This window comes from Muntiacus reevesi, chromosome 9, assembly GCF_963930625.1.
Source record: "Muntiacus reevesi chromosome 9, mMunRee1.1, whole genome shotgun sequence".
In the NCBI taxonomy this organism is placed as follows: domain Eukaryota; kingdom Metazoa; phylum Chordata; class Mammalia; order Artiodactyla; family Cervidae; genus Muntiacus; species Muntiacus reevesi.
Genome location: NC_089257.1, coordinates 9,109,725 through 9,136,563, shown reverse-complemented (window position 1 = coordinate 9,136,563; position 26,839 = coordinate 9,109,725). Strand labels below are relative to the sequence as shown.

At 36.6% G+C, this 26,839-nt stretch overlaps 2 protein-coding genes across 2 annotated transcripts; both read left to right on the top strand.

Annotated features, from left to right (window-relative positions):
* Window positions 1–1,889: 1,889 nt before the first annotated feature.
* LOC136175508 (putative olfactory receptor 4A4) lies at window positions 1,890–9,789 on the top strand. The gene is made up of 3 exons (XM_065945785.1): window positions 1,890–2,568; window positions 6,555–6,787; window positions 9,721–9,789. Exons 1-3 carry the CDS (start codon window positions 1,890–1,892, stop codon window positions 9,787–9,789), a joined length of 981 nt encoding a protein of 326 aa, XP_065801857.1.
* Window positions 9,790–18,708: 8,919 nt separating this feature from the next.
* Window positions 18,709–20,644, top strand: LOC136175507 (olfactory receptor 4A47-like). Its single transcript, XM_065945784.1, has 2 exons — window positions 18,709–18,743; window positions 19,677–20,644. Exon 2 carries the CDS (start codon window positions 19,721–19,723, stop codon window positions 20,642–20,644), a length of 924 nt encoding a protein of 307 aa, XP_065801856.1. The 5' UTR covers window positions 18,709–18,743; window positions 19,677–19,720.
* The last annotated feature ends 6,195 nt before the right edge of the window (window positions 20,645–26,839 follow it).

Below are 26,839 nucleotides of genomic sequence, written 5' to 3'. Positions count from 1 at the left end.
ATCATTCTTAAGTGGAAGAAAATGCTACCCACTTAGTAACTGGCATCAACTCTTCAGGAGGTCCTTTCTTAGACTTAAAAAAACCAGTCTGGCCATGTCAATGTGACAGAGTGAGAAGGGCTAAACAATCAAATGCTATTTTTCTTTTTAATGTTATTAGGAAAGAAGTTGCTTATGAAAAATTTCCCTGGGAAATGACTAGTTGCTATCTTCCTATGTTTATATAGGATTTGTTGGCCATTCTGATAAATTTCCTAATGTGATAAACCTTTGTTTTTCTGTGTACACCATGGAATTCTTTTCAAACAATCTGCACTTCATATAAAAATGACCTTCTGAATAATGAGAAGAATCCATTTAAAAAATAGACAGTCAAATGACATAATTTTATCCTCAAGTAATAAGGCATCCTTTGCCCTATACTGTCATACTGGATGAAAGAATTCCAGGGCTTACATTGAGTTAGACCTCATTCTTCAGATTGTGGACAAGCCTCCACAAGGTAAGACTAATGGAGAATACTGGGAGACAGCTTAACAATTGAGTGACTTTATTTATTATGGAAGAAGTTAGCTCACTTTGAAATAAATGAAACTTAGATTCAATTGCAGATATAGCACTTAGAAATGTGTGACTTTGGGAACGTGAATGGATGTTCTCAGCTTTAATGTTTTCAGTTATGAAACAGGGATTATAGTCTATGTTACTATAAATATTAAATGTGATACATTAAACTATGCCTGCGTGATTGGGGTATACCGCAATACTTTTGAGCAGCAGAGTGATATCTTCAGAATAAGACTGAAAAGGACAATTTGGGCTGCTTCAGGAGAACCAATTTTGGAGGCCAGAATAAACATGGAGAGACTTGGTAGGAGGTTATCACAGTGGATCAGAAAAAATAAAATGTATAGCAGGAAAAAATAGACGGGATTGCAATTTGTGATATATTTTGAAAGTAGCGTCAATAGGATTTCTTTACTTTTTATGAGTGAAAAATAAGTGAAGAGCACTGAAATTTTTTATCTGAACAATAACATGGAAAATTATACCATTTAGCAAGATAAATAGGTAATAATTCTTTAAATTTTGTATAGGTAATGCCTATGTTTATTGTGGAAAATAAAAAAGTTTGTTCTATAAATATTAGTTCAGTTCAGTTCAGACTCTTTGTGACCCCAAGAACCACAGCATGCCAGGCCTCCCTGTCCATCACCAACTCCCGGAGTTTACAAATATTAAATTGCATTCAAATGGATGTCCACAATTAGAGATATATAGTTTGAAAATTAGGAGAGACACAGGATCTGAAGGCACAAAATTAGACTGCTGCAGTGTTTATTGGTCAGAAAAAGGGAAATATTCACTTAAAGACCTAAGAAGTATCAGTGAGATCTGGGACAATTCAGGACAGAAACCTTTTCATGATTTGATCTACTCACATTGATCATGTAAATTACCTTGAGTGAGTCTCACTTTTACACTTTGTGACTTCACTGAAGTCCATTTCTGTCTTTTCTTGCTAATTCACTTAAAAAAAAATTCAGCTGAAGCATTAATTCTTCTGGAAATTCTTCTCTGATTCTTTTGATTGATATATTCCTTTACTGTGACTCTTAACTTCTGTGAATATCTTTATAACTTAATGCATGGGTCTGGAATTATTTGATCCCTAGTCGTGTGTTATATCTTGAGGGTAAGGAACTTTGCATTATTCAACTTGACAATTAGAATGTCAATAACACATTGTACATGAAAAGATTCTCCACACACATTCTTTTAATTGAATTTGTAGCAAAGGATGAAATTTATAATTCATTTAAAAACTTCCCCCTTGTTCTGTAGGCTCACTGCCTCTAACATGTGAACACGGCACCTACACAGACTAGATGGAACCGAGGAGCAATGTGACTTACTTCATCCTCTCGGGCCTCACACAGAACCCGAAGGAGCAGAAAGTCCTCTTTGTTCTGTTCTTGTTCTTCTACGTCTTCACTGTAGTGGGCAACCTGCTCATCGTTGCGACTGTAGCTGTCAGTAAGACCCTGAACTCACCGATGTACTTTTTTCTTGTTAGTTTATCATTTATAGATCTAGTTTATTCCTCTTCTGCTTCCCCCAGATTGATTTCAGACTTGTTCTTTGGGGAGAATACCATATCCTTTGAATCCTGTATGACCCAGCTGTTTACAGAGCACTTTTTTGGTGGATCAGAGATCCTACTTCTGCTGGTGATGGCCTATGACCGCTATGTGGCCATCTGTAAGCCCTTGCATTATCTGGTGATCATGAGGCAGAGGGTGTGTGTTGCGCTGCTGCTGGCATCCTTCGCTGGAGGTTTTCTGCACTCAATTATTCAAGTTAGCACTGTTTATGGGCTCCCATTCTGTGGCCCCAATGTCATTGACCACTTTATGTGTGACATGTTCCCCTTGTTGAAACTCGTCTGTACTGACATCTTTGTCATCGGCATTTTAGAGGTGGCCAATGGAGGACTGATGTGCACTCTTTTGTTTCTGCTCTTACTCGTCTCCTACGGAGTCATCCTGCGCTCTCTGAAGAACCTGAGTCAGGAAGGGAAGCGGAAAGCCCTCCAGACCTGTGGCTCCCACATCACTGTGGTTATTTGCTTCTTTGTTCCCTGCATTTTCATGTATGCAAGACCTGCTAAGACCTTCCCCATTGACAAATCATTGAGTGTGTTTTATACAGTCATAAGCCCCATGCTGAACCCATTAATCTATAGTCTAAGAAGTTCTGAGATCATGAATGCTATAAAGAAGCTCTGGACAAAAAAAGTGAGATCAAGTAGCAAATAAGTGCATTGTGCATTACAGAGAAAGTAGTTTAACACTAGGAATTTACTTCAAATATCAAAGTCTATTGTTTTGATGAAAACTTATCTTTTCTCTGAAGAATTTATCATGAATTTTATTAAAGAATAGAATATTTGTTTATGTTATTAATAGTAGTTACCCTCCTTGAATGTAAACATCAATGTCTAGTTTATCACTGCAACTGGAAAGTTGAAATGGATTTAAAAGAGTGTCAATAAGTCATATGTAATGTGTTGGTCAGAATTACAAGATTAATTAACTAATATGCATTACTTTTATTACTTTCTCATTTTTTGTAACCAGATTCTTACCTTTTATCCTCACTTTTTATTGTACTAATGAAAATATTTTATACTATATATTCTATCCTTGTCATTCACTTTTATTTGCTACATATGAAAATTTAGTGTAACAGTTTCCTCTATATAGGAATTTGAAAGTATGATGGATAATAGTAAATGTTAAAAAATAGAATCCCTACAGAAATAGAATCATGTAAAATGTACCTCCTGTCCAACCAATATCAGAGTTTCCCAGTTTTTCCAGATGTAGTCACTATACTGTTTCTAAGATTACTCAAATAATAATTTTTGCAAAAGAAGCATATTTTCATGTGTGTTTGCCTGTATATCTCTGTGTATAAATTTGCATTTTGTAGCTCAGTTTTCTGAAGATCTTTCCATACAGTCTTCACAGATCTAACTCATTCTAGTTTTCTCATACTGCTCAACTTCTTTAAAAGTCTCTAAAATTTAGGTATCCAGTTTTCTTCAAGTTCGTTCTCCTTTTCTACAATAAATAATTCTGCAAAGAAGTCTTTTTAAAATTTTCTCAGCATGAGTTTCTAGAAGTGGAATTGTTGAGTTAAGTGGTATGTGTATTTAAAATATTGATATTCATAGCTATTGCAAAAATGTCATTATGAGTTTGAACAAACTTATTACTCTCCTTACTTTGGAAAATATATTTGACAACATGCTGAACCACTAGGGTTTGATAAACATCTATGGTATATGAAAATGTGATTAAACAAATTGTTTCATCTGTATACTTTAATTGATATTCAATAAACATAATTGAATTGGAGTTTCATCCTTGTTTAAATGATTTGCAGTCCTTTTTAATGAATTGCCTATTAATGAACTTTTGTGTGTATTTGACTGTTGACACTGTTCCATACTGATATTAATGATTGAGTTACACACTAATTATCCCTATTACCCTGTGTTTGGATTACTGTTTTTCCTGCTTGTGATTTATTTTTTAATTTTTTAAATAATGTGAAGAATATTTTGGGGCAGGGACAAATATTTATACATTTGCATAATTAATGCTATCAATATTTTTTGCCTCTATATCTTGAATTTGTCTAACTCAATGTTGTCAAAATATTCTTCACATTTTCAACACTCAATTTTTTGTCCTTACATTTTATGCTTACATTTTCCTTTGCTATAAAGAGATAAGTAGGGATTATATTTTAATTATTTTTCTAGATTGTCATTATTTTAGATGCATAATTATTTTTCCCCATGGCTTTGATATCCTAACTTTGTAAATATGGCATGTGTTTGCATCAAATTCATTCCTCCATTAGCTTCTATTGATGTCTTTATTCATGTGCCATTTAACACACAATGTAACTGTGTACATTTGATATAGAATATACTTTACTATCTTAAAATCCTAGGATTCCTTCACTGCTAATTTTTTATCAGAACTATGTCTATTTTTGCATATTTGCATTTTAAAATTAAATTTCAGTAAGCTAGTCTGGTAAAAACTACATTGAGTTAGTATTTTGAGTAATATTTGATTGAGAAAGCATTTGTATCTTCAGAGAATTGAGAATTCCTATCCACAAACTAAATGGTATCAGATCCATAGATTGTAATGAAGATTTATGCCACCTATTTGTGGTCATATTGCATATATCTTATTCAAGAATATGTGAATTCAAAAATCTTTTGGTTTGAAAAATATTTGCATCTGGTAATTGGATGAGGGAACACAATTTTCCTGAGTTGAGTTCTGGTTGTTCAGTTCAGGCCTCTGTTCACCAGACCTACATTATTATTATTATTGTTATTATCATTATCATTGTCACCTTAGTCTGCATGGGTTGCCATAACAAAATACTACAGACTGTGGAGCTTAGACAACAGACATTTATTTTCCCATAGTTCTGTAGGCTGATGTCCAAGATCAAGGTGATATCTAGGTTGGTTTCTGGTGAATCCTCTCTTCCTAACTTGCATTGGGCACTTTCTCACTCTGTCCTTGCATGGCCTTTCTTCTGTGAACTTGAGCAAGAGAAAAAGCTCTTTGCCCCTTCCACTGCTTATAAGGATGCCGGTTCTATCAGATTAGGACCCACCCTTATGGTCTCCAGGAATATGAGCTATTTCAGTCCCCATTTCAAGGTTTCCAAGCCTAGGTACAAGATGTAGGAGTGAATAAACTTTTTAGATGACCTCAGTCTGACAGTTTCTAACTGCAGTCATGAGAGAGGTGGAGACAGAAGTATTCAGCTGAATTGATCAAATTCTTGACCCACTGAAATAATCTAGTGTAACAGAGTGAATATTGGTACTTTAAATAGTGAATTTTTTTCAGATATCACAATAGTATCTGAAACACAGTAGTAATTTAGACACTGTGGTACTGGCTCATGAATATGTATACTGATTGAACAAAAGAGAAAGCTAAGAAATAGAATAGTAAATATACAGATTTTTGTATCTGGAAGTAATGATGTTACAGGGTATTGGGAGACAGAATGGTTATTCAATATATGTACCGGGAAAATTTCTTTATCCTTTTTTTTTTTTTAAGAAATCATGATTTTAAAATTTAAAAAATTTTTTTCTGTGCCACAAGGCACATGGGGTTTTAGTTCCTCACCCAGGGTTTAAACCTGCACCCCTGCATTGGGAGCACAGGGTCTTAACCACTAGACTGCCAGGGAAGTCCCTATTTATACTTATGATAGGAAAGTGTCTTTTCACATCACACTATAAAGAGTATAGTCTATGCAGGTTATATATGTAAATGTGAAAGAAATAACTTTAAAATGTTTAAAGATAATTATCTTTATAAACTTGAGGCAGGGAAGGACTTTGAGAAGTACATGCAGAGAACTTTCACCCTGAATTTAGTTTCCATATTCCTACATGATAGAATAGGTGGTTAATCCTTGATCCCAACCATGTTCACTGCAGTATCCAGGTGTGAGCTCCCCCTATTTTCATAATTTGGAAGTGTGTAATACAGTGAATTAAATATTCCTTTCTCAGATCCTCCATAGAAAGGTTGGAATGAAGACTTACATCACCTATGTGTGGTCATATTGCAAACATCTTATTCCATAATACATGAAGACTCCTTCATTCAAAAGTCTCTAGATCTGGAAAAATACTGTGTGTGTATGCTCAGTCATGTCTGCCTCTTTGCAATCCCACAGACTGTAGCTGCTCTGTCCGTGGAATTTCCAGGCAAGAATACTGCAATCGGTTGCCATTTTCTCCTCCAGGGGATCTCTCTGACTCAGGGATCAAGTTGGCCTTTCCTGTGTCTCCTGCATTGGTGCGTGGATTCTTCCACTGCACCACCTGAGGAGTCCAAGAAGTCTTCACACCTGCTAATTAGATGAGGGGCCACGATTTTCCTGAACTGAATTCTGGTGTTTTAATTCATACCTCTGTTCACCAAACCTAGATTACTTTTTTACCAGCATCATTGTCACCTTACTCTACCTGAGCTCTTTTCAAAATCCTGTTTATCCTCTGGGTGCCAGAGCCTGTGTGATTTGCATGTGTGCTTTGGGGTTGGAGTCTGCTTCTTACAGCTATCTTCTGGCTCTCCCCAAAGTAAGCCCCATTGGTCCTCAAAGCCAGAATATTTTGAGGGTCCCTCTTCCTGGTGCAGGACTCTTGGCTGTGGAGCTCGAAGTGAGGCTCAGACTCCTGACTTCTCGGCGAGAAACTCTGCAGCTGTTATTACCGTCATGTGTGGTTCACCCACTCAGGGTCATGGTCTTGACTATACTGTGTCTTCACTCTTCCTACTTGTTTGTTGTGGTTCCTTCTTTATATCATATTTTTTTCTGTAGGGGATTATCCTGCTAGTCTTCAGGTTGTTCTCTTTAGTAATTGTTCTATATTATTAGTATGTGTGTGTGCTCAGTCATGTCTGATCTTTGCGACCCCATGGACTATAGCCCACCAGGCTCCTCTGTCCATGGGATATTCCAGGTAAGGATACTGGAGTAGGTTGCCATTTCCTACTCTAGGGATCTCCTTGACTCGGATACAACCTGCATTTCTTGCATTTCCTGCATTGGCAGGTAGATTCTTTGCCACTTGAAAAGTGTTGGTGGGAATGCAAACTAGTACAGCCACTATGGAAAACAGTGTGGAGATTTCTTAAAAAACTGGAAATAGAACTGCCATATGACCCAGCAATACCACTTCTGGGCATACACACTGAGGAATCCAGATCTGAAAGAGACACGTGCACCCCAATGTTCATCGCAGCACTGTTTATAATAGCCAGGACATGGAAGCAACCTAGATGCCCATCAGCAGATGAATGGATAAGGAAGCTGTGGTACATATACACCATGGAATATTACTCAGCCGTTAAAAAGAATTCATTTGAATCAGTTCTAATGAGATGGATGAAACTGGAGCCCATTATACAGAGTGAAGTAAGTCAGAAAGATAAAGAACATTACAGCATACTAACACATATATACGGAATTTAGATAGATGGTGGCGATAACCCTATATGCAAAACAGAAAAAGAGACACAGAAATACAGAACAGACTTTTGAACTCTGGGGGAGAACGTGAGGGTGGGATGTTTTGAAAGAACAGCATGTATATTATCTATGGTGAAACGGACCACCAGCCCAGGTGGGATACATGAGTCAGGTGCTCGGGCCTGGTGCACTGGGAGGACCCTGAGGAGTCGGGTGGGGAGGGAGGTGGGAGGGGGGATCGGGATGGGGAATACATGTAACTATATGGCTGATTCATGTCAATGTATGACAAAACCCACTGAAATGTTGTAAAGTGATTGGCCTCCAACTAATAAAATAATATTAAAAAAAAAAAAAAAAAGAAAAGTGCTCTGTAAATAGTTATAATTTCGGTATCCCTACGGAAAGAAGTGAGCTCAGGGTTTTCCTACCCTGCATGTTGGCCACTGGCTCCTATATGTCTGTCTTTGTGCCGAAGCCACACTGCTGTGATTACCATTGTTTTGTCCTATGTTATAGAACCAGGAGTAGGAAATCCACAGATTTGTTCTTTTTGTCAAGATTGTTCTGCCGATTTAGATTCAAAGGGATTTTAGGATGAAGTTTTCTGGCATCCTATCTCAAAAGTGCGAATTGTGGGAGAGAGGTCTGGTGAAACCCTTTCAGTCTTGGGGTGTCCCTCTCACCTGGTGAATAGCTTTCTAACAGACATGGAGCACCTTGCTATAACCCAGCAAGGGGGCACTCGTCCTGTCCCCTTCTCATGTCTGTGTCAGAAGTTTTCCCTATCTCTGTTATACTTTAATAAAACTTTGCTACACAAAAAGCTCCAAGTAGTCAAGCCTCGTCTCTGACTCCGGATCAAAATCCCCTCCTTCGGAGGTCATGAATCCTGGAGTAACACCCGGCTCGCAGCAGCAAACTTTCAGTATAAATTTTCTTTTTATTTCTGTCATAGTACCCTATTTTCTTTCTTATAAGCAGTGAATAAGGCTATACTTACCTTATTAAATTTTCTCCTTTATTGTTTGACTCATAAGAACATGAGACACATGCAGGAAAGAATTTTTACATCATTTCCCCCGTTTTATTAATTGCTGTGTTCTCACTCAGAGTATAGTTCCTGACTTTAAATACGTAACTTAAATTAAGAAAAAAAAATCAGATAAATAATTAGGCATTACATCTAAATTTTGGTGAGAAAATTATTGTATACTTAATCGAAGTTCAAAGCAGAATAAATTTAGTATTAAGTAAAAGGAAAGAAAAATTCCTGTTGCAGGTTGGGAAATGTGTGTCTAGTTAGTCTAACTGGAACAAATTGATTGAGCTGCTATTTGACTCATAATAACATCATGAAGGTTCTAAAACAATTTTTTTCCTTCCATGTTACACTTTTAGATCCTAACTATGTGATTTGAGCCAACAGCATCTTTACACACAGATGTGCTTTTGTGGAAAATCCCAGAGAATCTAATTAAGAAAGAATTAGTCTTGGATATAGAACAGCTCCAAAACTCAGTGATAAATGTGGTTAGAAGGGACAGAATGTCCAGTGATCTTTGTCCCTTTTGGGGAAAAGAAGTGATATTATTTTAAGAACCGATATAAAATTTTCAGGTGGTTCTTTGTTAGGCTGAAAACATTGCATTAAAAACAGAAAAACAGTGGAAGAATGCCTCTCAAAATCTCAAGTTGACTACTCCAGTTCTACACCATGATACAATGAGAGGGACTAAACAACTGAATGGTGTTTTTCTATTTTGAAGTTTGTAGGAAAAGAAATTATTAGAGACACATTTTCTTGAGAAATGATGGATGTTATCTTCCTACGTCAACATAAGAATTGTTTGTAATTTTGATCAGTTGTCCTAATGTGGTAAATGTTTGTTTTTGTGCATATGTGTACCTATGTGTGTGCTCCATGAAATTTTTTTAAAATAATCTATAGTGCAATTAAAACAATCTTCTGAATATCCAGAAAACTTCATGAAGAAAACAGACAGCTGAATGAAATAAAATATATTCTGGAGTAATACTGCATGCTTTTGCCTTTATTGTCATACTGAATGGATACAGAATTTGAGGTTTCTATGAGTAACTTAAAAAATCTTCCTTCAGACTGTGGCCAAAACTCCACAAGATAAGACCAACAGTGAAGAGTGGGAACCAGGCTTCACAATTGTGTGAACTTTTTATGTAAGAGATTAAATTATTTTGAATTAAGTCAAGCTTAGATTTAAATCTCATTTTACTATTGAAAACTATGTGATCTTGGGGTAATTAATTAGATGTTTTAAGCCTTAGTTTCCTCAACTATGAAATGAGGATTATAGTACTTACTGCAGAATTTAAGTGTGACCTATTAAACCGTGAGTGCATGATTGGAATTCACTACAGGAGTTTTAAGAAGTGGAGTAAGATAATCAGAACAAGATTCAAAAACAATCATACCGGTCACTTTAGGACAACAAGTTGTTCGTGGCAGGAATAAAAGTGGAAAGACACAGCAGGAAGCTACTGCAGTTGACCAGTTGTTATATTTTGAAAGTAGAGACAACAGAATTTGTCAAGTGTGTCAATAAATAAAATTAGAGCAATAAAGCAGTGAAGAAAATTCTAAAGTTTTTTTGTCTGAGCAATTCCATGGAAAGTGGGTACCATTTAATGAGACAGGGAACTCTTTTTACCTTGTGGAAACTTTAAAATTTATGCTTATATATATTAAATTGATATTTAGTTATAGATGTCCAAAATTGGATGTTGTCTATAAGGGTTAACAATAAGTAGAGAGATAGGGGCTTGACACAAAATTAAAGTGCTTCAGCATTTATTGTGCAGGAAAAGGAGGAATATCCAGGTTAAGGTCCGAAGGGTTCTCAGTGTGATTTGAGACAGTTCAGGACAGTGACCTTCTAGTCATAGTTTGATACACTTACACTGACTATGGAAATTAGCTTGACTGATCTCAAGTATTGCACCTTTTTGATGTCATAAATGATGCACATTTTTAAGGAATTTTCTTCTCATCGTCTCTTGTGCTTTCACTTTTCTTTTAAAACTCAAACTATTGGAGAAAATGGATAACAGTGGGATGAAAAAAATATTTCTTCAAGTAATAGTTCAGGCTTTCACCCCCTGTTGTCATCCTGGATGAAAGAAAAATTCCAGGACCTTATGAATAATTTAAAATTTCTTCTTTCAAATTGTGAACTAGGTTCCACAAGGTAAGACTGATACTAAATAGTGGGAAATAGATTTCACAATTGTGTATTTTCTGTATTATGAAAGATATTAAATTATTTTGAAAGAAGTCTCATTTAGATTCCAATTCTAGTTTTATTACTTTAAAATGTGTGATTTTGGGGAAATTACTGAAATGTTCTGATCCTTAGTTTCCTCATATAACTAACGGGGACTTACAATTTCTGTTATTGTAAATGCCACATGTGATACATTAAGCTGTGGGTTCAGTACAGTTCAGTTCAGTCACTCAGATGTGTCTGACTCTTTGCAACCCCAGGGACCACAGCATACCAGGCTTCCCTGTCCATCACCAACTTCCAGAGTTTACTCAAATTCATGCCCATTGAGTCGGTGATGCCATCCACCCATCTCATCCTCTGTCGTCCTCTTCTCCTCCTGCCCTCAATCTTTCCTAGCATCAGGGTCTTTTCAAATGAGTCAGCTCTTTGTATCAGGTGGTCAGAGTATTGAAGTTTCAGCTTCAGCATCAGTCCTTCCAATGAACACCCAGGACTGATCTCCTTTAGGATGGACTGGTTGGATCTCCTTGCAGTCCAAGGGACTCTCAAGAATCTTATTCAACACCACAGTTCAAAAGCATCAATTCTTTGGCACTCAGCTTTCTTCACAGTCCAACTCTCACATCCATACATGACCACTGGAAAAATCATAGCCTCGACTAGATGGACCTTTGTTGGCCAAGTAATGTCTCTGCTTTTTAATATGCTGCTTAGGGTGGTCATGACTTTCCTTCCAAGGAGTAAGTGTTTTAGAATCACCATCTGCAGTGATTTTGGAGCCCCCCCAAAATAAAGTCTGCCACTGTTTCCACTGTCTCCCCATCTATTTGCCATGAAGTGATGGGACTGGATGCCATGACTGTTGTTTTCTGAATGTTGCACTTTAAGGCAACTTTTTCACTCTCCTCTTTCACTTTCATCAAGAGGCTCTTTAGTTCTTCTTCACTTTCTGCCATAAGATGGTGTCATCTGCATATCTGATGATATTGATGTTTTTCCCAGCAATCTTGATTCCAGCTTGTGCTTCCTCCAGCCCAGCGTTTCTCATGATGAACTCTGCATATAAGTTAAACAAGCAGGGTGACAATATACAGCCTTGACGTACTCCTTTTCCTATTTGGAACCAGTTTGTTGTTCTATGTCCAGTTCTAACTGTTGCTTCCTGACCTGCATACAGATTTCTCAAGAGGCAATTGAGGTGGTCTGGTATTCCCAACTCTTTCAGAATTTTCCCGTTTATTGTGATCCACACAGTCAAAGGCTTTGGCATAGTCAATAAAGCAGAAATAGATGTTTTTCTGGAGCTCTCTTGCTTTTTTGATGATCCAGTGGATGTTGGCAATTTGATCTCTGGTTCCTATGTCTTTCTTAAAATCAGCTTGAACATCTGGAAGTTCTTGGTTCACGTATTGCTAAAGCCTGGTTTGAAAAAAAAATTTTTTTTCCTGGCTTGAATAATTTGAGCATTACTTTACTAGCGTGTGAGATGAGAACAATTATGCAGTAGTTTGAGCATTCTTTGGCATTGCTTATCTTGGGGATTGGGATGAAAACTGACCTTTTCCAGTCCTGTGGCCACTGCTGAGTTTTCCAAATTTGCTGACATATTGAGTGCAACACTTTCATATCATCATCTTTTAGAATTTGAAATAGCTCAACTGGAATTCCATCACCTCCACTAGCTTTGCTCATAGAGATGCTTCCTATGGCCCAGCTGACTTCACATTCCAAGATGTCTGGCACTAGGTGAGTGATCACACCATTGTGATTATCTGGGTCATGAAGATCTTTTTTGTACAGTTCTTCTGTGTATTCTTGCCACCTCTTCTTAATATTTTCTGCTTCTGTTAGGTTCATACTATTTCTGTCTTTTATTGAGCCTGTCTTTGCATGAAATACTCCCTTGTTATCTCTATCTTTCTTGAAGAGATCTCTAGTCTTTCCTATTCTATTGTTTACCTCTAAACTATGGGTACATGATTGGAATTCACACTGGGAGTTTTGAGAAGTGGAGGAAGGTGTAAACAGAACGAGATGAAAGAGAATCATATGGTCTGACTTAGGATAACAAATTGTTAGAGGTCAGTGTAGATGTGGACATGCATGGCAGGAGGCGGCTGCAGTGACAGGAAGGAGCTGCGGTATGGATGATCAAACCTGTGATACATTTGAAAGTAGAGGAGACAGGATTTCCTAAAGGTAGGGATAAGTCCTAGAAGATCAACGTGGAAGCAGATAACTCTCTGAAATTTATTGTTTGAGAAATGACATTGAAAGTGGTGGTGCCATTTAATGAGATGGAGAACACATTTTATATTATGAAAAATTTGAAAAATGTTGTGTTATATATACTAAGTTGGTATCCAACTGCAGATGTACAAAATTGGAGACATTGCATGCAAAAACTGGGAAATAATGGGAAGTAAGTATAGAAATCGGAGCTGGTGACACGACATTGGACGGCATTTGTATTTATAGGTTAGGAAACAGGGAACATCCAACTAAAGACCCTCAGAAAGATGCCTCAGTGAGTCCTGAGACAATCCAGCACAAGGCCTTCTATTCATGGTTTCAGCTACTCTCACTGAATACGTGAATTAGTTTAAGTGGGTCTCAAGAATTACACCTTGGAATTAGTGCATTATCCATCATGAAGTTAGTAATTCAGCATTAGGGCCAAGCATCTTGGAATGTAAAAGTCTTTGTAAATTTGATGCAAACTTTCCATTTCTTTAAAGGATTAGTGATAATTATAATTAAAGAATAACTTTATTTCAAGCTATTGATATCAATTTTCTACTAAAATGTAAACTGTGTAATGTCTGGTTTATCACTATACCTGGAAAACTAGGATGCATTTATAGTAAGGAGTCAATAAATGACAAACAATGCATTTGTCAATGAAATTTTATAAAGTTAACTGATTTTCAGTTAATGTCTGCTTTTACTTTTACTATTTGCTCATTCTTTCTTTTATTTTTAATTGTATTCTTACTTTTGCCTTCATTCTATTTATTGTACTAGTTAAAATATTTAGTTCTGTAAGAATGTCCTTTTTATTCAGTTTCATTTATCTTGCATAGGAAAGTTAATATATTTCAATTTCTTAAAATAAAAATCGAAAGCATGATGCTTAGTATGCTGCTGCTAAGTTGCTTCAGTCGTGTCTGACTCTGTGCGACCCCATAGATGGCAGCCCACCAGGCTCTCCCGTCCCTGGGATTCTCCAGGCAAGAACACTGGAGTGGGTCGCCATTTCCTTCTCCAATGCACGAAAGTGAAAAGTGAAAGTGAAGTTACTCAGTCGTGTCTGACTCTCAGCGACCCCATGGACCGCAGCCTGCCAGGCTCCTCCATCCATGGGATTTTCCAGGCAAGAGTACTGGAGTGGGGTGCCATTGCCTTCTCCAGATGCTTAGTATAAGTGCTGAAAAAACAAAACAAAACAAAACAAAACTAACAACAACAAAAAAACAACAAACACACACACACACAGAAAATGAAATAATGTAGAATCAAACTTTTCCCCGTCCCATACCAGATTCTCCCAGTCCTTCCCGTGCAGGCATGACAGTCTGTTGTTAGGATTCTTCAAGTAAAAATCTGCAAATACAGGGCATTTTCATATATTTATCTGTGCCTACATTTCAGTGTATAAATTTTGGGCTTTCCGGGTGGCTCAGAGGTGAACAATCTGCCTGCAATGCAGGAGACTTGAATTTGATCCCTGGGTTGGGAAGAACCTGTGGAGAAGGGAATGGTGACTCACTCCACCACTCTTGCCTGGAGAATTCCATGGACAGAGGAGCCTGGCAGGCTATAGTTCATAGGATTACAAAGAGTTCGACAAAACTGAGTGACTTTCATTTTCAAATTCAACACATGGCATTTTCATACATTTGTATTTCTGTTTCAGCGTATAAATTATGCTTTTTACTGTTCAACCTCCTGAATATTTTTAGATACTAATTTCTATAGGTCTAAGTCATTCTAGTTTCCTCCTACTGCTTAACTTCTTTAAAAAACTACACTACAATTAATTCACCTGGCTTTCTTCATGTTTTCTCTAGTCTTTTTCAAATTTAAATAATTCTGCAATGAAATTTTGAAGTTTTCTGCATATGAACCCCTAGAAATGGAATTGCTGAGTCAACTGTTTTATGTATCTAAAATGTTGATGTTCCTTGTTATTGCCAGAATGTCATCCATTTAAGCATTTTTTTCACACATTTCAAATTATTTGTATTCCTTTTCCATGAACTGCTTATGAGTGAATTTTACATATTTTCTCGGATTGCTGATCTCTTCCACATTATTTGGTAAAAGCGACCATTTTACCAATGTTTATTCTTCCAATTCTAGAAAATGAAATACCTTTACTTGTGTCTTTAATTTCTTTCATCAAGTCATATATTTTTCAGTGCATCATACTTTCATCTCCTTGTTTAAATTTATTCCTGTGTATTTTATTCTTTTTTGATGCTGCTATAAATTGGATTATTTTCTTAATTTTTAACATATTTTGGTATTATATGTAAATGCAACTTGTTTCTGTATATTGATTTTGTGTTCTGAAATACTGTTGGATTTGCTCAGCAGTTCTAACAGTCTTGGTGCAATTATATGCATTTTCTGTTTGTACGATTATGTCTACTCTGTACTCTTCAATATGGCTTCTTAATCTTAATATCATGCATAAGAGTTTATATATGTCAGTGTGTTAATCTGCAGTTTATTTTATTGATGACTAGTATTTAATATTATGGATGTATTACAGCTTCTGTATCCTTTTCTTTATTCTTTTCTCAATATTTTGGCTATTTCCAGCTATTTGAAATTATGATTAAAACTGATCTAAGTATCCATGTAGAATTTTGACAAACAAGGAAACAAACCAGAAAAAAAAATGACATCTAAAAATGTCATTAAAATGTCATTAAAAAATGTCATTAAAATGTCATTAAAAAATTAATAACATCATAATTTTCAAGACACTAGATTTGAAAAATAATTGACTGTGATTACTGAGAGATGGGAAACAAATTGACTCGCAAGATTTTTTTCCAATTTATTACCTTTAAAAAATTTCCATATTGTGCTACAGAGAGAAACACCTCAAAATATCCATGTAGACTGTATGAGTTGAGGAGATGAAGTTAGGGATCTGAGGAGACCAAGGCAGCCAAAATTCTGAGAGTAGAATATAGATGATACACCTGTAATCTGGGATGGGGGGAGGATGAGAGAGAGAGAATTCTGGATAACAACAACAGAGGATCCCTCTCAACTATTCATCAGAGTACTGATCAGTGCATACATTTACGAATACCTAAGGATGGGGAGGAGAAGGCAATGGCACCCCACTCCAGTGCTCTTGCCTGGAGAATCCCACGGACAGAGGAGCCTGGTAGGCTGCAGTCCATGGGGTCGCAAAGAGCCGGACACGACTGAGCGACTTCACTTTCACTTTCACTCTTCACTTTCATGCACTGGAGAAGGACATGGCAGCCCACTCCAGTGTTCTTGCCTGGAGAATCCCAGGGGCGGGAGCCTGGTGGGCTGCGGCCTATGGGGTCGCACAGAGTCAGACACGACTGAGGCGACTTAGCAGCAGCAGCAGCAGCAAAGATGGGGAAAGATTTATCCAGATGGTTAGCAAGATGAGGGCTGGTGTTCAGGCTGGGCCTATTCTAACCAGCTGGAAAGCCTCATGGTTCACTGGGGCAGTGCTCTTGGTTGAATACTTAGGAAGATTTTGCATTGGTAGTGGGGCATGATTAGCCCTAGACTGAGTACTTCTCAAGACTTGCTTCAAACACCATATGAAGATTTTTTCAAAAGAAATTCTAAAAGGAATGATCCAAAAGAATCAAAGTAAACATCCTGTTCAGAATTCTGTATGTTTGTTACTGTGAGATATTCAAATATTCAAATATTTTCCTTGTGATACCCTTGTGTTATGATAGAATAAAGGTTAGACTAGGCACATGGAATGTATTAGGAAGTCTATTAATTCCTTCCCTTCTGAGAAAGTGCGTGCTATTTCCAGATTAGCTTTTATATAGAACTGGTTGATCAAATCTATATGGGAATGAACTTTTTTGGGGGTCGAAAGATAGAATTCTAGTCATGTAAATTTAAGTATTATATTATCCTAGTTTTTAAGTATTTTTCTCTGAGTTTATAAAATTGTTTTTCATGGCAGTGGTCTATTTTCTTTCAATTGGCAAGCATACTATCAAAAATTAATTAATCATATTACCTGATTATCTTTTTAGGGTATGTAGAATTTGTAGTGGTGACCCTATCCTCAATCTTGATTCTAATAATTTATTTTTTCTTATTTTTATAATCCATTTTGCTAGGAATGTATTACTTTTATTTAACATTCAAAGAATAAATTGAAATCAGCTCAGATATCTTCAAAGATAAAACTTAAATTTGAAAGTCAAGATTTACACAAGAAAGTTTTTATATATTTTATTTCTGCCCAGACTGGACATTTTCGTGAGATGATCTCAAGTTGTTTTTCATGATTTTCTCCCAGAGGACAGGATTCTATAAGTCATGTACTACACAGTGATTATCCTGGTGGTATCTCTGGAGATAAAGAGTCTACCTCAAAATCATGATTATAGTCCCAGTGAATTTAATTAGACAACAATCATGTTTGGAGATGAAGCAATTGAATGACTCAATAATACGAGACACAATTAAATGTAGACAAAGTGTTCACGACCCTGTGCCCTTACCTCAGAGAGTATTTGTCTGTAGCAGTAACCACATGACAGGCTTCTTCTCGAATTGAAATGATGGACTCAAAACATAAAAAAGTGTGAATAAGAAGTTATTCTTCAGGAAATCCAAAGTTCAGCAGTGCTATTTGAAGACAGGACAGTATAAGTGACTGAGAATCAAAATGTTGCAAAAGCTCTTTCACTATTTCATCTTCACTGGTATAAGGGCAAAGAGCAAAATTTTTGTTGTAAACAATTCTTGCAGAATTTGAAGTTTTCTCTCGCTCTCCTCAATCAAAATGCTGATTTAACATTTGTTATCAGAACACCTCCTGCCAACAATGAATATTCTGAGTTTCTGTTGACAATCAAGATTCAAATTGCTTGGATTACAGGACATTGATGTTCGTCTTTGAATCCCAACAATTTGAAAATGTAATTTTCTCTGAGTGACAGAGATGAATTAGATTTCCTGCAAGCTTGAGAAGAGTTGATCATGTGGAAGCAGTTCAAGGTCCAGTGATGGTACATGTACCTTGCTCTCTGTTCCCAGAGATGGAGTGAGTTCATGAAGGATGAGGAAGACAGCATGGGAAGATAGCATGAGGAAGTCCAGAACCTGGATTGAAAGGCTTTCTCTTTATGCTGGTAACTCAGGAAGTATATTTATACATAAAATTCTGAACCAGGCTTTACATTTTGCAAGAGTACATTTAAGTTTCTTAAGGGTTCTCCTTTGTGATTTTCATAATCAGCTATGTTAGGAATCCTTTGTAATTTCTGAAAAATCTGCAGATTAAGTCTATTCTGTAATTCTCTTCTTGAATACTTTCATATTGTAATGATCTGGAGTAAATTAACCTTCTCAAAACTATTCTTAGAAATTAATTTTAAATGCAACTATTTGGAGATATTTTTGTGGGCAAATACTTTAAATCTGATAATATGCTCAATTAATATGTGCTCTAAATATAATATGTTAATCTGTTAAAATTAAAAGAGGAGGTAGCATCTGTAGACTTTGACTGACTTTCAAGAACAAAAATTAAGAGTGTAGTAAGCAAACTCTGACTACAATTCCTATTTGTTTGTTCACAGGTGAGAGTCAACAACCTATCGTCTATCTGATGACCACTTAGAGGTATTCTTCCTTTACCTGTTTGTTTATATAATTTATGCTACAATTTTATTTCTATCTATTATAACTTAATAGTTTAAATTTTTTTTGTCTATTTTAGATTTAGCTGTGTATATCCTCTAAAATGTAAATAATTTTCACAAACTACATTTGTCTATTGTTTTAGTACTTTTCCTAAACCCATAAAAAATTTATGTTGTCAAATATATCTATTTGGGATTTTAATAATTTCTTAAGAAGATTCTTCTGCTCCTAAAATGTGCAAGGTAACCTCCATTAACTGGAAAGTAAATAAAAAGTAACTCTGGGTTTCAGTTTAGTTCAGTTGCTCAGTCGTGTTTGACTCTTTGCACTACCCCAGGCTTCTCTGTCCATCACCAGCTCCTGGGGCTTACTCAGACTCATGTCCATTGAGTTGGTGATACCATCCAACCATCTCATCCTCTGTTGTCCCCTTCTCCTCCTGCCTTCAATCTTTCCCAGCATCAGGGTCTTTTCAAATGAGTCAGTTCTTCGCATCAGGTAGCCAAAGTATTGGAGTTTAAGCTTCAGCATCAATCCTTTTAATGATTATTCAAGACTGATTTCCTTTAGGATGGACTGGTTGGATCTCTTTGCACCCCAAGGGACTCTCAAGAGTCTTCTCCAACACCACAGTTCAAAAGATACTATCTACCTTATACAATTTAATGAGCTTCCAAATGGAAAGCTAGTTGTGGCAACTCATGTATTTAATACTGTAGCTTTTTCCCACACATGTCTCTAATTACTCACCTCTCCATTAGACTATATGATTGTTGAGATTAGGATTAATATTTTAATCAGTCTTATGACATCTGAAAATATGGACACATAATAAATTTTACTGCCTAATTGTTGCATAAACAAATTATCTTAAGCTTTTGGGAAGCCACTATTAATAATATATATTTACAGGTAATTTTGTCCAGAACTCTGAAATATGACATACAGAAGAACCCATGGAACAAAGGAACAATGTAACTGAATTTTTCCTCTTGGGGCTCACTCAGAGCCCCCAGGGTCAGAAAATACTATTTGTCATCTTCTTGCTCATCTACATTGTGACCATGGCGGGCAACCTACTCATTGTCCTGACTGTGGTGGTCAGTCCAACCCTGGATGCCCCTATGTACTTCTTTCTTGGCAGCTTATCATTTATGGATGCTGTTTATTCTACTACATTCACCCCAAATATGATTATAAACTTACTCTATGAGAAAAGAACCATCTCCTTCCAAGCTTGCATGACCCAGATTTTTACAGGGCACTTATTTGGTGGTGCTGAGATTTTACTCCTGGTGTTCACGGCCTATGACTGCTACGTGGCCATCTGCAAGCCCTTGCATTATTTGACAATCATGAATCAGCGAGTGTGTGTTCTGCTTCTGCTTCTGGCCTGGGCTGGTGGGTTTTTACATGCTGTCCTTCATCCTCTCTTTGTTTACAACCTCCCCTTCTGTGGCCCCAATGTCATGGACCACTTTGTGTGTGACATGTACCCCTTGTTAAAACTAGCCTGCACTGACACCCAATTTATTGCCCTCACAGTCCTGGCCAATGACGGGGCCATCTGTATGGCCATCTTCACACTGTTACTCATCTCCTATGCGGTCATCCTGCGCTCCCTGGAGAATTGTAATCAAGACGGAAGGCACAAAGCCTTGTCCACCTGTGGCTCCCACATCACCGTGGTGGTCCTCTTCTTCATGCCCTGTATTTTTATGTATGTGAGGCCTCTTTCTACTTTACCCATTGATAAATACTTGACTGTGTTTTACACCATTATCACCCCTATGTTGAACCCTCTAATCTATACACTGAGAAATGGTGAGATGAAAAATGCCATGAAAAAGCTCTGGAACAGAGGCAAAAGAAGAAAATGAAGCAGCATGAATATATATATATATATTTTTATGAAGCATTGTTCCTCCAAGGAAAGCCATGTGTGATTACTTAATTGGAAAAAAATATCTTCTCTGCTTTAATAAGTTGAACATAATGAAAAGAGTTATTTGGTAAAAGTCTTAATGATCAAAATATGCTTTTAATATTTTCATTAGTTTTTTAATTCAAAGTATATATTATGTTCAAAACACATTTTTAAAAGATTTCCACAATTTCTTCAGAAAATATAGTTTATGTTTGTAAAAGGTCTCTTGAGACTACAAATTTATTTTCTATATGATTAGTTAAGCTATAATTAATATTTTAAATTTATTTAATTAATGGAAGATTTTATGTTTCTCTCTTAAAAACTGACCTTTTAGAATTAATAAGGCTCATTACAAATTAAAAAAAAAATACAAGAAATATGACATAAAATCTTGGTTCACTGCTCTTCACACAAAGACAGCACATATTAATATTTGAGGCACATGAGTTATTCTTCCATCTGTAAGGTACTCTTCATATACTATTTTGCTTATGTTACTTAGAGTGTTAAAGTCAAAGAATGTTTCAGAGTTGCAATATTTATCATGAAGAGGCTACACGAATAATCTGAATAAGCATGGTGCAAATGCAGAAAAATAACCAAATCTTACTTATTTTCCAATTGGACAATCATGTTATCTCCTGAAGCTTACCAGCTTTGTCAGGAGTTAAATTTTTATAAAGATGATTGTTTCACCTTTCCTGATACTTTAGAATTTCTGGTAAAACCTCCACTATTTTTCAATATTCCTGTTTCTTTGTTTATAGTGTTTCATAACCTCTATAGAGATGAAGGCTCTGTCTTTTATGCATAAATTTAGCATAATTCATCATTCATGAGCTTCAAATATGCATTACGGAACTTGACAACAGATATTTTAAGTGATATCATTGTTAAGAAAGATTCTGACAATATATGCCATTCTTGTTTCTCTTATTAATGAAACACAGATTTAGTCAAGACAAGTTAAACCATTTATGAGACCAACATGCACTGCTTAGTCGCTCAGTCGTGTCCAACTCTTTGTGACCTCATAGACTGTGGCTCCGCAGGCTCCTCTGTCCGTGGAATTTTGCAGGCTGGAGTACTGGAGTGGGTTGCCATTTCCTTCCCCAGGGGATTTTCCTGACCCAGGGCTGAAACCTGTATTTCCTGTGCCTCCTGCATTGGAGGAGAATCCTTTACCTCCCTGAGTCACCAGAACATAACTAACACAGATTATCAGGTAATAAAGAGTCCAGACTATACTATTTTGTTTGACAGAGACATCATTTATAAAATCCTCCCTCTTTCTCTGAAACAGGCTTGAAATAAAATATTGACGGCCTCTAATACGGTTAGAAGCACGTGCTTGAAGAAACTTATTCTGTCTCCCTTATTCAGCCTGGATTCCTGTGGGGCTAAGGATATGGGGCAATGGATGCTTTTCACTTGTAAATGATACTAAATGAGAAATCTCATATCCTGATTTTTATACCTTTTACATGGAGAGTTCTTACATTCAAATGTCTTCTATTTCTCAAAGCCTTCTCAAACACAATACTATTCACTGAATAATGGCAAACTTCTGGTTTACCAAATCTTAAATAATTCGTTCCTTGACTTTTGCATGTTGCTATAGAAACAAAATCTTGTGTCCCTCTCCAGAATCATAACTTAGTTCCTTTCTAGTGTGATACTATTTGGAGGGGGCCCTTTGGGAGATGACGAAGTCATGAAGGTGCATTCTGATGATTGAGGTTATAGTGTGTGTGTGACAGTCGCTGTGTCTGACTCTTTGAGACCCCATGGTTTATACAGCCCATGGAATTCTCCAGACCAGAACACTGGAGTGCATAGCCCTTCCCTTCTCCAGGGGATCTTCCCAACTCAGGGATCGAACTCAGGTCTCCTGTATTGCAGGAGGATTCTTTACCAGCTAAGCCACAATGGAAGCCCAAGAATACTGGAGTGGGGAGCCAATCCCTTCTTCAGTGGATCTTCCCAGACCAGGAATCAAACCGTGGTCTCCTGCATTGCAGGCAGATTCTTTACCAACTGAGCTGTGAGGGAATCCCTGATTGGGGTTAATGCCATTATGAAGAGACATCAGAGAGCTCACATGACCCTTTTGCTATGTAAGGACATAGGAAAAAAGATGGCTGTCTATAAACTAGGGAGGAGGACTCATCAGATATGGAATCTGTTTTGGTCCCTTAGTTTTCTAGCCACCAAACTTGTGAAAAATAATTGTTTATTATTTAGTTTGTCTAAGTTGGTGGTATTCTTTAACAGTAGCCCAAAAAAACAAACAGAGAAATTTAGTTAATTTTCAATTTTTTTTTTTTTTAAATTTCAAGTGATGAGATAAATAGCTTTGTGAATTGTCTGTGTTTATTTATCTACAAGTTCCTTGAATTCAGGGAAAGTTTTTTCATTGACTTTGTGTTTTCTATTCCTTGTCCAATGTAAGGGATACAGCACCCACTTTATAACTTTTTCAATTTTTTTGAATTCTTGATCTATTGGAGTGAGAATATTTACTGATAAATTTTGAATAACACTTTTTACAGAAAAACATGTATATACTTATTATAGATATTTACTCTTCTTTGACATTTGCTAAGTAACTTATTTCCTATGTATTTATATATAATTAGAAAAATATATAAGCATGCTATTTTAATATTCTTTCATTGTTTTATTTTTTCTAACACATTCTTTTGGAAAACTCCATTTCCTCACAATGATTTTATAAATTTTAACCTCTGCTTGCTTTTTAAAACAACTTTTGAAACTATTTCCCACCCATTAGCATTTCTTTTGTTTTTGATGAGGAAATATCTAAGCCTCTTTTCCTCTGCAGATAATATAGTCTACCAACATAATTATTAATTTCAGTTAATTTGATATTATTTTATTTAGTATGTCAGGTTTTACACTACCTAGAATATTCAATTTTGGAGCACTTTCTCCTCTTCCTCCTCCTCAACCTTCCCCTCCTTCACTACAAACTGTTAGTCACTCAGTCATGTCCGACTCTCTGTGACCCCATGGACTGTAACCCGCCAGGCTCCTCTGTCCATGGAATTCTCCAGGCAAGAGTATTGGAGTGTATTGCCATTCCCTTCTCCAGGGGATCTTCCCAACTCAGGAATTGAACTCAGGTCTTCATGTCAGGCAGATTCTTTACCATCTGAGATACCAAAATTTGGGGTAATTTTAAAAGTTTGAAGTCTTCCCATAAAGATAAATTTATAGTGTGATGACTCTACATATTTATTTTAAGGGAAATGACATGTTTAAATATTTCGTTTTTCCACCCAGAATAAGATACATACTGTGAAAGATTGATTAATGTCTCAATAAACATATGCAGTCATCTCCAAAAAGTGTTTGTGGACCTTTCCTTTGTTTTCGTTTTTGAAAAAGAAGACTCTTTTATTTATACTTGATTCACATGTTCAATGAGCTGCTCAGAAAGGATCAGTATCCTTTGCTGGCATGAACAACAGCTCAGTTCTCAAAGCCACAGGCATATATCTGTATCCCAACAATCATAAGCCTGTATTCAACAACAAAACTATTTATCCTACTACACACTCAAATTTGTATCCAACCTCATATAAATCACTACGAACACCTGTACATACGTATTCAATGTTATGTAGGTTTCTACCCAATTGGACGTTTGTGTCTGTAAGTGAACACACCCATGTCTGTATCTGACCACACATGGTTCAGTATCTGACTACTGATATGCATGCACTTGTATACGCATATGCATATGTATTTGATGTGATCACACACCAGCCTATATCTGTCCACACACAGGATTGTATCTTGCCATTCACTGCTCTGTATCTTGTTGGTCCTTTAATGGACTGGAACCTGGTGGTCTGGAGTCGACGATAAGAAAGTAAGAGAAAGAGGCTGATAGCGCTTGTTGGTCCTTTAATGGACCGGAACCTAGTGGTTCCGAGAGTGAGAGAGAGAGAGGCTGATATCCCCTGGTTAACGCAGAAAGCCGAGTCCTGTTCTTAGGGTGGCGCTGCTGCACGTAGGCATCAGGCGCCCTCTCGAGTGGGTGAAGGCGCAGTGCGCCTTCCCCAGAGGGGCTTCTGCTCGGGCAAGAAAGTGAGCTCAGTGGGCCTCCGCGCTCCAAGGAATTAGCCAGAAATAGAGAGATAGAGAGAAAGACAGAAAGAATAGAATAGAAAGAAAGAAAGAAAGAAAGAAAGAAAGGGAAAGAAAGACGGGGACCAAAGCTCTGATGGAGCAAAGGTGTTTTAATCAACATGGCGTGAGCATATATACTGTCTTACAAGGTGGCTATTCTCAGCAAAGACAAAGATTAAAATTCCAGACTTATAAAACATAAGATGATCCCTATCAAAGAGAGAGAGCTGCAAACAATCACCTTTTACCATTTGGCTCATAAAAAGGAAGAGGGTACTTATCACTGTAATGAGAAATGCCTGGATTCCTCAGCCCAGGGAAAGGCATGCCTCTCCTCTTAATTCCTGAATATTCAGGAATCAATAAGGGCCAGAGGGTTCCTGACAGATCCAAAACAGCACACAGGAAGCCTTTTGTTAAATGCTTCCTGACAGTATCCGACCATAATGAATTCAGGCAGGAGTTGATTTAACAGTCTTTCATATGGCAAGGAGTGATGTCACTCTCTAGTAATCAGTATATTGCTTGGCTTTTAAGGAGGGTCCAAAACGACTTCAGGTATATGAATGATGCCTTGGCAGGGATAGATAGAAGAGAAAGCCCTTCTGGGTCATCTCTTCCTTCTCCGTATAGATATAGAGCTATATAGACATTGTCCAGTGAGGTTGTCAGACTTGTAAACTGTCAGCTCAGGGCTCCTAGAGGGAGTAGGGCAAACTATCAGGTCAGTTAAGTCTCATCCCGTGATGACATCAGCTTAAAGTTCAGGATCTCAAGTTCTAGATTCAGACTATTTTTCCATAAGGAAGGAAGCAAAATGAAAATATAACCTATAGAGTCAGAGCAAATATTTGGAAATCATACCCTCATAAGGAGTGAATATCTAAAATATATGAGGAACATCTACTAAATAATGTAAGAAGAAATAGCCCAATTAAAAATAGGCAGATAATCTGAACATATATATTTCCAGAAAAAAATCTACAAATGCCAATAAGAACCTGTTAAGTTCCTCAATATCACTAATCAAAGAGGAAATTCAAATGAAAATCATAATGAGATATCACCTCATGCCTGTTAGGATGGCTATTTGATATATATAGAAGACAATGAATCTTGGTTAGGACAGACAAAATGGAACCCTTCTATACTGTTCATGGGAATCTAAATTTGTTCAATCATAATGGAGAAAGTTATGGAAGTTTCTCAAACAAAATGAAAGTACCATGTAAATAAGCAACCTTACTATGTGTAAATATCCAAGAATATGAAGTCAGGAATCTGAAGAGATTTCTGTACTTACATGTTTATTGCAAGTAAATGTTTATTTATTTATTTAATAAATGTTTATTTATCGCTATAGCCAAGACATGGGAATCACCAAAATGTGCATTGGCAGATGAATGGATTGAGAAAAATATATCTATCAGAATATTTTTCATCCACGTAAAATAAGGAACACCTGCCATTTGTGACAATATAAAGGGACATTAAAGGCATCAGGCTAAGTGAAACAGAAATTAAAAAAAAAACTATATGGTATCACTCATATGTGGATTTTAAGGTAAAACTCAGAGGAGAGAGTATAGTATTGATTACTGGCAGCTGAGGATAAGTGAAAGTGGGTGATGTTGATCAAAGAGTTCACACTTCCAGTTTTAAGATGAGCAGTTTCTATGGATCAGATGTACAGCATGATGACAACAATTAACAATATTGATTATATGCTGAACATTGCTAACAGTAGATCTTAAATGTTCTTGCCTCATACACACAAACTATAATTATGTGAGGTGATGAATGTGATAGCTAATGTTACTATGGTAACCTTTTTGCTATATATATATATATATTTGATACATATATTGATACATATATATATATGTATCAAATACTCTTTATCGTACACCTTACACTAGGTTTGGTGAATGGAGATCTGTACTGAATAACCAGAATTCAATTCAGCAAAATCGTGGCTCCTCATCTA